The sequence below is a fragment of the Motacilla alba genome, chromosome 26 (genome assembly GCF_015832195.1).
Source record: "Motacilla alba alba isolate MOTALB_02 chromosome 26, Motacilla_alba_V1.0_pri, whole genome shotgun sequence".
NCBI classification, from domain to species: Eukaryota; Metazoa; Chordata; class Aves; order Passeriformes; family Motacillidae; genus Motacilla; species Motacilla alba.
Genome location: NC_052041.1, coordinates 399,056 through 413,141, shown reverse-complemented (window position 1 = coordinate 413,141; position 14,086 = coordinate 399,056). Strand labels below are relative to the sequence as shown.

The 14,086-nt window shown below is 56.7% G+C and overlaps 2 protein-coding genes across 5 annotated transcripts; one reads left to right on the top strand and one right to left on the bottom strand.

Annotated features, from left to right (window-relative positions):
- The first annotated feature begins 422 nt into the window (after window positions 1–422).
- TMEM9 (transmembrane protein 9) lies at window positions 423–7,023 on the top strand. Of its 4 annotated transcripts, none has more exons than XM_038162403.1 (6): window positions 423–484; window positions 2,795–2,896; window positions 2,992–3,083; window positions 3,520–3,628; window positions 4,525–4,656; window positions 5,937–7,023. In XM_038162403.1, the coding sequence occupies exons 2-6, from the start codon at window positions 2,804–2,806 to the stop codon at window positions 6,084–6,086; spliced, it is 576 nt and encodes a 191-aa protein (XP_038018331.1). In that variant the 5' UTR covers window positions 423–484; window positions 2,795–2,803; the 3' UTR covers window positions 6,087–7,023. The 4 variants fall into 4 exon arrangements, with proteins under 4 accessions (XP_038018331.1, XP_038018329.1, XP_038018332.1 ...); XM_038162401.1 differs by having other exon boundaries at window positions 4,525–4,749; XM_038162404.1 differs by having other exon boundaries at window positions 437–473.
- A 156-nt stretch (window positions 7,024–7,179) lies between these two features.
- On the bottom strand, window positions 7,180–13,848 carry LOC119711816 (alpha-1,6-mannosyl-glycoprotein 4-beta-N-acetylglucosaminyltransferase-like). Its single transcript, XM_038162395.1, is given in 5 exon segments — window positions 7,180–9,448; window positions 10,408–10,555; window positions 10,854–10,980; window positions 13,624–13,667; window positions 13,669–13,848. Coding segments are annotated over 5 exon segments (1,626 nt in total). The 5' UTR covers window positions 13,834–13,848; the 3' UTR covers window positions 7,180–8,306.
- Window positions 13,849–14,086: the final 238 nt, after the last annotated feature.

Genomic DNA, 14,086 nt, shown 5'->3' with positions numbered 1-14,086 from the left:
CAGCCAAAAACAGAAGCAAGGGCATCACTGTGGCCCGGGCTTTTCCCTCTGATAGACACAGGACCACCGTCGGTGTGAGGGGAGAGCAGGGCCACGACGGGAGAGTGAGGTGTGAGGGGAAAACACGGACTGTGAGAGAAGAGGGGCCATGACGGGAGAGCCGGGTGTAAAGGGAGGACGGGGATGTGAGGTGAGAAGGGGCTGAGAAGGAGCGGGGCTGTCCCGCGTCCCAGCCCGAGGACGAAGCGGCGCTGCCCCGGGCAGCCAGGCGGGAGCTGCCCGCGCCATGTCCGCCCAAGGCCCCTCCGCCCACAGCACTGCCGGCGCCGCCTGCCCGTCCGGGCTGCCTGCCCTGCGATTGGCCAGCGGAGCTGTCCGTCACTGGGCGGTGCGCTCCATGGCCAAATGGGCACGCGGGGAGGGCGTGGCCGGGCCTGAGGGCGGGGCCGCGCTGGGGCCGGAGCGAGGGGCAGGTAAGGGGCAGGTAAGGGGCAGGTAAGGGGCAGGTAAGGGGCAGCCGTGGCGCGGCTGTGGCCGGGCGGCTGTGCCGGGGCCGGAGAGCCTTGGGCCCGGGCCCTGCTCCCCTCTCCGCTCCCGGTGCGGGACCGTGCGGGGCTGTGCGGGACCCGGGGCTCGCGGGGCGGCCGTGGCCTGCGCTGCCAGAGGCATCCCGGGTGGGACCAGGCGGTGGAAGCCCCTGGAGGGCTGAGGGGCATCCGGGCCCTTGGCGGGAATTGAGGGGTCCGGCCCTGCCCTGGGTCCGGGTCGGTGTCTGGGGTGGTTCGAGCACAGGTCCGGGGAGGGAAACGGGCTGGAGTCTTAGAAGCGCTCCATGTGATGTTCACAGAATCGTCCCAGAATGGTTTGGGTGGGAAGGGACCATAAAGCTCATCCCGTGCAGCTCCTGCTTTGGGCGAGGACCACGAGACCAGGCTGCTCCAAGCCCCGTGCAGCCTGGCCTTGGACACTTCCAGGGATGGGGATGTTAAAGATGATTTCTGGGCAATCCCAGGGAGAAGAGGGGGAGGTTGTGTGCAGCCGTGCTTTGGACAGCCTTTTGTGGGAGCTCATCCTGGGAGCTGCCACACTCACAGGCCCCGAGAACTTCACCTCAACCGTGCACCCTCTGTGGTGCTTACTGTGCTGGCGGGTTTTGGTCCATATGCAGCTGGTTTTGGCTGCATGGTTGCTGTGGCCTGGGCTGATGGTCTGGAAAAAATAGCTCTAAGGCATGTGTGCATGTATCCCTTTGCTGTCAAATATATTGGAGATAAATATGCTTTAATTATTTTTTGTGTGGTTGAGGGTGTTCTGCAGTTCATGGTGCGTGAACTCTGCCCAGGTTCTAATTTTTTGTTTATGGTATAACAGATCACGTGTTTTCCCCTCCTATTTTTAAAAGTGACATTTATGAGTTGTTCAGATATTCTGAACTCAGCTGAGAGTTGGGCATTGCATGTCCAGCAATGGTACATGCCCCACTGTTGTGTTAAAAATTCAGACAAAAGGCCAGACCCACTTAAAATGGGGAACGTGCACTGGGTAGCTCAGATCAGTCCTGTTCCCCAGATCCGTGATGAAGATCTGAACCCCTGATGTACAGGGGAGTCTCCCTGGAAAGGATCATTGTTTGAGCAGATTTTTGAAGCTGTAGTGCAAAACCTTAATAAATCATGGGATGAGGTGATAGGACTGGAATGCTTTTGGAGGTCCGGCAGCTTGTCAGAAGTTGCTGGTGTTTTGTTTAGATAAAGAACCAAGGAACTTGGTGTTTGTAATCCATTATGTGAATTTAAGGTGGTGACATAAGATAAAGCAAAGGGGATGGAATATTGCAGTGATTTAAATCCCAATGGAATCAGGTCAGGTGATGGAGTATAAGTACCTGCTGATTAATGAAGGTGTAAATTCCCTTCCCCTTCCTCTGCTGAAACAGCTCTTCCCTGCTGTCCCAAGGTCCCCCAATACCTGTTCCATGTTTTCTCTCTGAGGGTGAACGCCAGCCTGACCAAGGCAAACTTTCCTTTTGTGGCACAGGGAATAAATTCATATTCTTACGGATTTATGGAAGCACACACATCTGGAACAACTTTATCCAACACACGGGGGTTGGAAGGAGATAATCTTTGGGCCCCTTCCAGCCCAGACCATTCTGTGATATGTAGCAAAAGGCATTAATGAATTCAACAAGCTACCAGCTTGAAGTAATTTTAAAATCAGGATTTGCTGAACAGGTATCTTGAGATAAAGGAGGTTTAGGAATTGGTTTCGAATACTTAGGAAAATTCCACCCCTTTCCCATAGCTCATGACAGGAAAATACATAATTCCCTTCAGCAGCAAGACTTTGAGTGTCAGACAGTGGATGATTTACTACTCATGACAGTGCAGCAGGGAGGCCCCAGTGTTCTGCTTTAGCTCACTCTTGCACCTAGTTCTGCATCTTTTTGTGAGCAAAACTGTCAGCACCAAAATATGTGTGGCTGGGCTCCAGGGTAGTAAGAGATGAACAGGAGGTCTTCTGCAAGTCCAGTTGTAAGGAAATCAGCAATACTTTTGCAGGGCTGGTGTAATATAGATGTGGGGTTGTACAGGGTGGAAGCTCTTCTGACAGGAGCATTGTTGGGATCTATGTTCTTTCCAAGAGTTTCTGGCTGGCATCAGCTGTGATTCAGGAACAAATTTCTTCCTGGGCAAAACAGAGGCAAGTGGGCCAAAAAAAATCTCTTGAGTACCTCGTTGCGGCTGCATTCAGCTGAGATGCTCTATCCTGGATGTGAATTTTGTTCCCTCAGGCTCCCAGGATGTTTACCCAGAGCTCCCGAAACTCTGTGAGCCCCGTGCTGCTGCTGGTGCTGCTGAGCTGTGTCCTGTGTCCCCCAGCACAGGCCAGCAAGGTGGGTGACACCAAGCCACGTGTGGGGCACAGCAGAGGTGGGGTGTGAGGGGACACAGTGCGTCCCCTCCTTCACATGGCTCCTGTATCCTGCAGAGCTCTGAGGACATTCGCTGCAAGTGCATCTGCCCCCCGTACCGGAACATCAGCGGGCACATCTACAACAAGAATGTGTCCCAGAAGGACTGGTGAGTGAGTGAGCAGCCTCAGGGGCAGTCCGTGACAGGCAAGCTCTGGAGTTCCCAGCTGATGCTGAGGAACGGATTCCCTGCCTGTATGTTTGCAGAGGGAGCTGCTTTGGTGGGTGATGTTCATCCCAGGTCAGGGACATTTTTTTAAACAGAAATTGAGGAATTTGGGATGATACGTTTACCCACCGCTCTTGGCAGATGTATGATGTGCCCTCCAATCCCTTCCACCTGGACCAGATCACTGCCAAAGGTGCTGGGACAATCTATCCCAGGGACTTTGAGCAGCTAGGCTGTGAGGGGAGCTCTTAACACCAGATCACTGTTATCAGCCTGACTGGAAAGCTGGGACACAGACAAAGTCACCCCAGTGTCCTTGCACAGAGCACTGGTTTCACCTTGTGCTGCTGCTGATTGCGGTTTGTTTGTGCTGCAGCAACTGTCTGCACGTGGTGGAGCCCATGCCAGTGCCCGGGAATGACGTGGAGGCCTATTGCCTGCTCTGTGAGTGCAAGTACGAGGAGCGCAGCACCACCACCATCAAGGTACCTGAGCTCAGGCCCCTGCCCATGTCCTGCACCCTGCTGTACCACACAAGCCCAGGGTGACTGCAGTTACTGCCTGTGCCCTGCCCCCTGCCGTGCCACAGCAGCCGGCACTGCCACACTGGTAGGTTCCTGGAGAAGAGCCCAGAAAGTTTTCTTTAAGAAAGAAAACTGTCACAGTGAGTACATGGTGGCAATGCCAGGGGCTCACTCTACAACTCTCTGAAAGATGGCTGTAGCCAGGTGGGGGTTGGCCTCTTCTCCCAGGCAGCTAGCGACAGGACAAGAAGACATGGTCTTAAGCTGCACCAGGGGAGGTTTAGGTTGGACATTAGGAAGAATTTCTTCACAAAAAGGGTGTTGGATACTGGAAGTGGTTGCCCAGGGAATCACTGTCCCTGGAGGTGTTCAAGGAACAACTGGATGTGGCACTGAGTGCTCTGGGCAGGGAGACAAGGTGGGGATTGGTCACAGGTTGGACTCCGTGATCTCAGACATGTTCTCCAACCTCACTCAGTGATTCAGGGAGTCTGTGACTTCTGTAATTCCATGTCTGAGACAGGGACATTCCTGGTAGTGAGGAGCTGTGTGGGAGCCCAGTCTTCTTGCTGGGGATGTGGACAAGTGTGACTAGAGTGCCAAGCATCTCTGACCAGGGCCCCATCTTGTTGTCCCTTATGTGCAGAACATGCCCTCAGTTGGCACAGTGAGACCATCAGTACAGTTTGTGCAGTGATGGCACAACCTCGGCCTCCTGGCAAGAGCAAGAGACTCTTGTGAGCAAAATGAGCACAAGAGATCACACATCAGAGGCAGCTGCAAAGACCTTCCTGACCTCTGTGGTGCTTGTTATCTACACTGCTTATCCTTTCCCCCTACACTGTCCTCAACTGCAGGTGATCATCATCATCTACCTGTCGGTGGTGGGGGCCCTGCTGCTCTACATGGCGTTCCTGGTGCTCGTGGACCCCCTGATCCGCAAGCCAGACCCCTACACCCAGCCCCTGCACAATGAGGAGGACAGCGAGGTGAGGGGGCAGGGGGATAGGGAAACAGTGACCCGCTTGTCTCCTCTGATCCACCGAGGGACCAGCATTGCTGCTTTGGGGACACTTACACAGGTGAACATTTAGATCTCTGCACATCATGCAGAAGCACAAGGAATATTCAGAGATCTGTGTAAGGACCCCAAGGCAAGCTCTGCCCTCAGAGGCAGAGGAGACTTTGTAGCAGCTGGCTGAATTTGGTTTGTCCATCTAGAGGGGAAAAAAAGTCAAACAGATCCTGTTTGTGCAGTAGCCCAGGTAGAGTTTTGTGTTGCTGAGCTTCCAGGGGAGGATGGGCTTAAGTGTTGGCTAAAACATCTTCTAGACACTTAAAACATCAGCCTATGAGGAGCTGTTTGATCCTGCTCTGGGGCTGGGCCCTGGGTTGTATCCTTGTGCTCCTCTGTTGCGGTTCGCTCAGAGCACAATTTCATTCAAACCCCATCTTTTTGTGGGACACTGGTGTACAAACTATGGACAAAATGATTAAGACCGAGTAGCAAAGAAAGAGCCACTCTCTCCCTCTTTCTCTCTTGGTCACACACCAGTTTGGGGGGAGGAAAAATTTCTTGCTGCATAAAATTCATGCAGTTGCAGCACTGGGTTGGATTGTCCTATTTGTGCTTTGTTGTGAGGATAAACTATTCAACCCAATTCCTTCATACTCGGATGTGAGGAGCAGCTGCTCCAGTGTCCACAGTCCATCCATTGCCTCCCTCTGCTGAAAAAGGAAGTCCTGCAGGAGAAGATGAATTGTATCTCAAAGTCATGAGGATTTTGCACCTTGCTCTGCAGCAGTAATTCAGATCCAGACCCAGGTGCACATGGTAAATGCCTGGTGTTAAGTGAGATTTATCTCACCCCAGTATGCTGGACTAAGTCCTCTGGGATAGACCTTGTTCCTGATTGATGATGGATCTCCATCCATCGTCAGCCTGGTTTTAGTGGGGGGATGTGGTTCACCTCAGCACTGTGGCTCCTTGCAGATTCCAAGAGTGGGTTTCCAGCAGAGCTCTACACTTTGTGCAGTTCCTCTGCTAGGAACTTTTATCTGAAGTTGTGGGTGGTCCCCAAGAGCAAGGACTTGGTGGCTGGTGTTGAGGAGCTCTGAAAAGGAGGTTTTTCATCAGAACAACTCAAACCTTGAACTGTTCTTTCAGGTGCAGTTTCTCCCCGAAAAGAGGCAGCTGTTCTTTCAGCTGCCTCTCTCTGTGCTCAGGCTGGGCACTGCCTGGTCTCCAGCCCCATTCCTTTCCTTGCAGGACGCTCACTCCCTGGCCGCAGTGCCCAGCCTGGCTGGCGCCAGGGCCAACACAGTGCTGGAGCGTGTGGAGGGGGCACAGCAGCGCTGGAAGCGGCAGGTGCAGGAGCAGAGGAAGACGGTGTTCGACCGGCACAAGATGCTGAGCTAGGCCCTGCCGGGCCCTGCCGCATCAGGACACCCCGGCGTTGGAATGGAACCTCCAGCCCTCCCTGATTCATCGTCTCCAGAGGGAGCAGCAGCCCCGAAGTCTTCTCCGGCCGTGTCCCCTGCCCTTCCCCTGCCCAGCCACGCTGGCCCCTGGGCCCTGGCTGCCACGTGGAGCTCAGCTGAACATGGGACTCCATCAGCCCACCCCAGCAGGGACAGGGGCTGGGAGCAGAGCACTGCGAGCTGGCTGAGTCCTCCTGGGATAAAAATAGTGGGAGAATTTTGATGTGGGATAAATTATGTGATGTTTCTCCAGGATGCAGCAGCCACCTCCTCCTCCTCTAGTGTGCACTGATGGTCCTTGGGCATTGTGGTGCTGAGCCACACAGGAACAGCACAGGAACAAAGGGGAGGGAGTTTCTGCCAGTGCGCACTGCTGCTTCTGCTTATCCTGATGTAAATGGAGAGATTTCCATACCTCTGGACTCTGTCCAGGTTTACACCAGCATAACTGAGACTGCAGCTTGCTTCTGGGCATGTGAATATCACAAAACCTGTTAGTACCTACATCAGTAAGAGTCCAACAGGTAAAAAGCTGATTTGCGTTTTTATCTGTTGGAGCTTTACCATTAGATAAAAATTTCCTGGGGTGAAACCTCTTGATTTGTACCCACACGGGTGACTCTTGGTGTTCTCCCACAGTGGGCAGCAGCATTTGTGTCCAAGAGAACTGGGGCAAAGGCTGTCGTGGAGCACTGGAAACACATGTCAGGGCCCTGGGAAGTGGGCACTTGTGCCACTCGGAACACTCCAAGAGCTCTGGCAGGACTCGGGCTGTGTGGAGGAAGCTGCAGTGGTTCTGCTGTGTGTATTGATCCCACTGAGAACATTTGGAGTTTATGGTGTAGCACCTCCATATTAAATGCAAAGATCTACTACCTGAGTGGCTTCTTTTTCAGGGGAAAAACCCCATCATGCCAGGTCTGGGGCTCTCCATCTGCCTGCCAGTGCCCAGCAGGTGAGCTGATGCCACTTCAAACCAGAGCTGTGGTTATGGCACTGCAGGAGTGGCACTGCTCCCTGCTGACAGTGACTGTCCTGCTCCAGGAGAGCTAGGCTTGGAACATGGGCAGACCAGAGTCCTGCTTGGCACAGGCTAGTGAGTTCTCTGGGCTATCCCATGGGACGGCTGAGCAGACTGGAGTTCTTCCTTTGCAGGAAGTTGAGAAATTGTTGCTAAAAGCCTAACTGGGAGAGGTGCCAGTCACTGCCCTGCGTGCTGGGGCCCACAGCTGCTAGTGGAGCATCCAGCCCTCCAAGCTGACCCTGCCAGACAAACCCAAACGGCAGCTTTTGGGATTCCTTGTGTGCCCCAGTTACCTTTCAGTACCCCACTGGGCTAAAAAGGACCGGAGCTTCACATTATACCAAGGTCACATTTTCCTCGGCTTATCTCCGTTCCCTGGAGCTCAATTCTGTGCCGTCGTTGCCTTTCTAGAAGCCCCATCTTGCATGTCCTTCCCGCTCCCTGTGAACCCTGCAAAAACATGAAGTGAGGTCCCTGGGAACTGTTTTTTTCCCTTCGAGGGCGGCAACAAGCAGTGCTGGTGGGAGGCGCTGCCCGGGGCCGGGCCGATGGGTCCATCTGGTGGCCGTCGCCCCTGATGAACACCGGGAAAGGGCCGGGCACCAGCGGGAGCTTGCTGCTGCCACGAACCTGCTGAGCCTGCAAGGTAAGGGTTTGGTGAGCAGCACCCCCAGACTTTGCCCTGATCCCTCCAGGAGCAGCTAGGAAATGGGATCAGAGAGGAGGGAATTAGAAATCGAGAGTTTTGGAAAAAGTTAGGAAACTTATAGCAGGTAAGGTGGGGAGAGGCTCCAGAAAATACCACTGCCTGATTAATTATTGGTTTGATAATTAACTGATCAGCTTTGTCCTATACATCATCCTCCCCAGGAGGAAAGGTTTTCTACTGCTCAACCTTGAATTCCCAAGCCCCTTCCCTTTCCTGTGGCCCCTCCCTGGCTCATTGGGGCATCCTCCAGAAGGTACATTCAGATGGGGCCTGCTCCTAGACCCATCCACAGCCCACAGGTGGTTCCCATCTCTCCAGACATGGAGCAGTGAGAGCCAATAACTTAATTTCTTATCCGAAAAGGCAATGTGAAAAATAAAGGAACCGAATCCAGATGCTTTGACATCCTGCCACAGGTGTTAGGCTCAAATGCCTGCTGTGGTCCAGATGTCGATGCTCTGGATGATGAGCCACTCGCTCTGGTCCTGGGTCACCCGGATCCTCACGCACTCCACGGGCCCAGGCAGGACCCTCTCCAGGCCCCGCTGCTCCAGGGTCCCCTTCTCGAAGGAGCCCACAGGCACGTAGGAGGAGCAGTCCCGGCTGCGGTCGCGGCGCTGGCCCAGCTCCAGCAGCCCTGCGCGCAGGAAATCGCCTGGGCGCTCCACGGAGCCCGTGCGCACCCGGACACGGCTGACTCGGGCTGGCTGCTGAAACACGATGGAAAAAGTACTGCCAGCTGCTGGGTCTTTGCCCCAAAAGTACCCCTGTGCCGAGCTGTAGGCCTTGAGGGGCTCATAGTTCTCAAAGATGGACATGCTGGTGTACAGGGATGCTGGCGGGTTGTCTGGGAGGTCCAAGGCATCGGCCTGGAAATCTTCATCCTTCAGCCGGTTGACGGTGCCCTGGAAGGAGGAGTAGAGGCCCATGTGCTGGAAGAGAGATGGCTTGAAGCGGATCACGTCCTTCTGGGTGAGCAGCTGGCGGAAGTGGACCAGCAGCCAGTCACAGGGCATTTCCTGGTAGAAGAGGAGGAGGAACTGAGCCAGGCGAGGAAGGTCACTGGAGCGGTAGAGCTTTCCGATGTAGCCCAGCTTGGAGAATTCGAGGGTGGCCCAGTTGGAGCCCTCCTGGGAAGCCAGTGCCCTGCGGATGGCCGTCAGGAAGGACCTGGCGCTCCACACGTCATCCTCGATCATCAGGTAGTAGGAGGAGAGGTTGGCAGCGAAGGCGAGCAGGAAGGCGTAGTCCACATTCTGCTTGGAGCGGAACCTCACCCGCTCCTCTGCATCGTTGAAGTTCCTCTTCAGGCCTTCCAGGGTGGGGTAGAACTCAGGGGGAGCATGGATGAGCAGGAGCTGGCCCATGAGGATGTGGCGAGCAAACTTCTGGGTGATGGTGGCAGCAACACGCACGTTCCAGCCAGGATCAGTGTCAGCCAGGTGCACCACCACCACCATCTCCTGCAGCTCCTCCTCCGTGGACTGGCTGAAGAGGGACTGGAGGGTGGCCAGGAGGTAGAAACCACGTGGCCTCTGCACAGACGCCATTCCCACTGCCAGGAATTCTGCAAGGCAAAGGAAAGGCATGAACAGGCAGAGGGGTGACCTGGGATCACCACATCTTCTTCCCTTCAAGACGTAATGGAAGGGATCCAAAAACCTCATGGCCATCTTGCAGGGTCAGTGCTGTTTGTAACTCCATGTCTAAGGCCAGTGGCTCCTTCCTGAAGCTGAAGCCTTCAGTGTCTCAGGAGGGGCCCAGAATTGGCCCAAATGGCAGCAAGAGGCAGACTGAGGAGGCAGGGGTTCCACTGAAGAAATATTCCTGAAAAACATCTAAAAAGCCATACCCAGGCAAGTAACAGTGCAGAGAGAGTCTATAGGGCAGGAATGGCTTATTGGTATGGCTGCACATCCTGGAAGCGTTCCCCACTCCACACCTCATGGAGATGCAGCCACACTGGGATCAGGCACCTTGTGTCCTCCCCATGGCCCAAGCAGTAGCTGCCTTGATTCAGCTTCTCTTGCTGATGGTTGGGACAGCACCATTCCTGTGCTGGTTCCAGCACAGCCTCCAGCTCAGGTTGCCCTGAGCTCCTTCCCACAGGGTTTGCATGGGAATTTCTTCTTGTGCACCTGTCCAAGAGCTTGGCCCACTCCTCCTATACTGTGGGGTTGTTCCAGTGGTCCAGCTCACCATCTCCACTGGAACCTCAACCCCAGGGAGATGGGATCTCAGCAACCCCCCAAAGACAGGTCTTGGAAGCCGAAAACACCTGCAGTCACCCCAGTCCCAAGGTGCAGAAACTTGGACCCTGTGTGGAGCACGTGGAGCTTCCCCAACTCCTCCATCCCCAGAGCGAGCAGTGAAGGCTGTGGAGGTTGTGGGCAGGTCCCCACCCAATAAAGCAGAGCAGGACACAGCCCCTCCCTGCCCCAGCAGCACTCAGGGGGCACATCAGTGCTGGGATGTGCAGCTGTGCACACCCAGCTGTGCATACCCAGAGGGTCCAGGACCACTCACTTTTTTGGGGAGCTGGGGAGCCAGCGAGGAGCTGGTAGGAGATGTTGTGCAGTGCAGAGAGCTCAGCTGTGTCTCTGAGGATGTGCTGGGCTCCCTCCGGCTGCAGCAGCTGCAGGATCGTGCTGGGAGCCAGGCCCCTGAGCTGCACCTGCATGGGAGCCACAGGCAACAGGTCACGCCCCAGAGCACCATGCAGCAAGGGGGGATGACAAGAGGAGGACCCAGAAGTGAAGGGGAGTCCCTGTCCTGCCCTCCCAACTCTTGCATTCAGGGGGGGTCCAGCTGCCCAGGGCAACCCCAGGGAGAGGAGAAGGCAGAGCTTGGGGTTGGAGGTGACACGGGGCAGGGAAGAGAGCAGAGCTGAGGCTGGGGGTCATGTGGGGCAGGAAGGGATAGAGGACGCTTCACTAGCCTCTCCAGTGGGATGTCACTGGTTGGGGACTCACCTCCAGGGGATCCTGTTCCTGCCGGCTGCCCCCATGGAGGAGGAGGAGGAGGAGGAGGAAGGAGGCAGCGAGCAGAACCGTGAGGGAGCGTTTCAGAGAGCATCGCATGGCCCCTGCTGGCTGAGGTCTGGGGAGAGGGGACATGTCAGGGCACAGCCTGGGGAAAGCCACCACCCCCTGGACAGGACAGTGGGACAGCACCCGGATACACCCCTGGGACTGACCCCCTGCCCCAAGCACCCACAGGTGCACACCTGCGGGCAGCCATGGGGCATCAGGGTACACTTGTGCACCATCCCCCTTGGGCAGGCAGGGACAGGGACACCCCAACCTGACCAGGACAAAATCAGCAGGTACAAAATCCCCCCAAACCAGCCCCAGGACACCTCGGCTGCCCTGGGACACGCCAAGCAGCACCCCGGAGCTGGACGCAGAAGAAATGCGGTGACAGGGCCTCAGAAAAAACTTTCAGGTCATGGGGACATCCTACAACCAGTCACCAGCGCCCCAGGATTTGTCACCAAGCCCTGGGAAACACTCAGGTCTCAAATGGGCCCAGGCTGCTCTTCCAGCACTGTGAGGAGGAAGCAGCTCCCCACTTTCCTCCAGGCAGGCACCAGCTCGCCCTGTCCCAGCCCTGTCCCCTGCTTGGTAGGACAAGAAAAGCATCCCTGAGGGGACAGTGTCACCTTCAAGCAAGTTGCAGTGACCTTCAGATATTGTACCCTGTAGTGGAGGTGTGGCAGGAGGCTAAAAGGCTCCTGTGTTTGCCTGGGTTTTTTCCATTATAAATATGACAGTGCTGCCCTGGAAGAGAAGCAGCTGAGCCTGGGCAAGTGCCCAGCCTGATGGGGCAGACACCCTGAGCCTGAGCCCATCCAAACTGTTTACAGTGACTTGGCTTGGTCAAAGCAGCTTTGAATGCAACACGGAAGAAAAGTCCTCCTAAGCCTTCCCACACCAAGGCTGGGTTTCCTAGGGTGGCGTCCTAAACACTTTCCTGCCCCAACCACCACTGTGCAAGGGATGCTCTGAGCCCACCCGCGGGCCCCACAGAATGGAGCACAGCACCTCTGGGGCCGCTGCCCTGAAGCGTGTGCTGGGCTTATTTTAAGGAGAACCCTCGTTTTTGTGCCCAGGAGTCCTTTGGAGGGGTTGTCAGCTCCCCAAGAGGCTGGTGCCCAGCAGGTGCCCCCAATCCCATCCGCAGACACTTCGCCCTTGCAGCACTGACCCCGCCCAGGGACACGGCTGCTCCCTCGGAGATAAACACTCGGAGCCAGAGAGCCGCGCTCCCTGGCAGGGCAGGGCTGACTCGCAGAAGAGACAACCAGCTCCTGGAGCTGCTCAAAATTTCTGTCCAGGTCCCAGCAGAGAGTGTGGCCTCTCCCTCCCTTACAGCTCTGGAGACATGGGGGACCTCACCATCTCAGGGGGGAGCAGCATTTAGGGATCTGTCCAAGCCACAGGGACATCACACCCTGATGCCACCCTGGATGTGGATTTCCAAGCCTGGACCTCCGGGATCTACAACCAGGTGAGCTGGGAAGGGCGAAGCCTGGCCACATGCCAGGCTGGGCATTTGGCCACTCTGGGTGGCCAAAGGTTTTTCTGGCTGCAGGGGAATGTCTGGCTGCCAACAGCCCATCCTGTGTGGAAAACAAGATGCTGCTGAGCATTCCCAGCTCTCACAGGAGCAGCTTCACCCAAGGAGCAGGCAGCCCATGGGGAACAGGGGTTACAGAACAGAGGTAACGAGTGCAGCCCCATAATTAGCCCCCTAATTGGGCTCTGGATTTATGCCTCCATGGAGGAACAAAGCAGCCCTGGTTTAGTGGGCACAACCAGGGCTGCAGCATCCTCCTGCTCCAGCTTAAAGTGCCTCCAGAGAGTATCACTGTCCCCACACTCTGCTCCAAGCACCTCACGCACCTTTCCCACAGCCCAGCACCCCACTGCAGATGTCCCCAAAAGCCACCCCACTGTGGGGACTTTGGCCAGGAGGAGCTCAGAGCCACTTGCTTGGAGCTCAGCCTCAGTCCAGGGCAGGGGGAAGGAACAGTGCATTCCCAGCCTCAGTCCCACGAGGCTCCGAGGAAGCTCCCGGTGTGCAGGCAGCTCCAGCTGCTTCCGCCGGCACTGGGGAGAGCAGGGCTGGTTGCACAAGGAGAAGGGAACGGCCAGGGCTTCCTTCCCACTGCCAGGAGTGCCTTTCCGTGCTGCGGGAAACTGAGGCACAGACAAAGGCTGTGTCGCCCAGCACGGTAAACACCAGCTCTTCTGCAGCACAGCTCAGTGCCCCGCCCTGAGGGTCCCCGGGACGGAAAGGGCGGGGATGGAACCCAGCACCAGAAATGGGTGGGGGACACTGCAAATTGTGGCAGCACAACGGCCCCCACGGGCAAATCGTGGCCATTCGGGGCTCTGGAGGATGGGGGCTCCTGAGCCCCCGGGGAGTCAGGCCAGGGTCTGGCCCCACAGTACCTGAGTGTCTCTGCTCCAGGGGTTGTCCCACAGGGACAAAGGAGGGGAAATGCCCTGTTCTAGAAGCACACGGCTCCGGGGGCCAAAGCTTTCGGTCAGCTCAGGTGTCCCACAGCACAGGGAGGTCCCTGCAGGGAGGGACACTTATACCAATCCTGTCCCCAGCGCTGACAGCTGGGGAACCCCCAGCCCGGCCCCCTGCTCTCCCCCCCGGCTCCCCACGGCAGCAGGAGACGGCTCCTGGCCAGCCCCGCTCTGCACGCACCCGCCGAGGGCAGAGACTCACGGGTGGGCGGCAGCCTCGCCTCTCCGGGGTGCTCGGCCCTGGCAACTTCCCCGGGCTGGCCGGACTCTGGATTCTCGCTCGGCAAAGCCCCACCCCGAGTCCTTGCCTGCCTCCCGCAGAGGAGGAGCGTCCGCCGGCGGCCTCAGTCCCAGGAGCTTCGTGGAACCGGCCAGGTCGGTGGCGACCTGCGACAGCCTCACGGACGGGCATCCCAGGATGGCATCAGCTGTGTCCCACCGAGCCCATCCTCGCAGGCAGCTCCAGTCCCCCGGGCAGCAGCAACCCCCGCTGGGGGCTCTTGCCAAGCCCCAGCATCCCAAACTCTGGCACGAACCTGACACTGCACCGAGCCAGGAGTTGGTGACATGGAGCTGGCACAGCTTTTTGCCCATTTATTTTCCAGTCTTGTGCTGAGGTGGCAAAAACCTTTGGGGCTGCAGAGCCAGAACTGCACGCCTGGCAC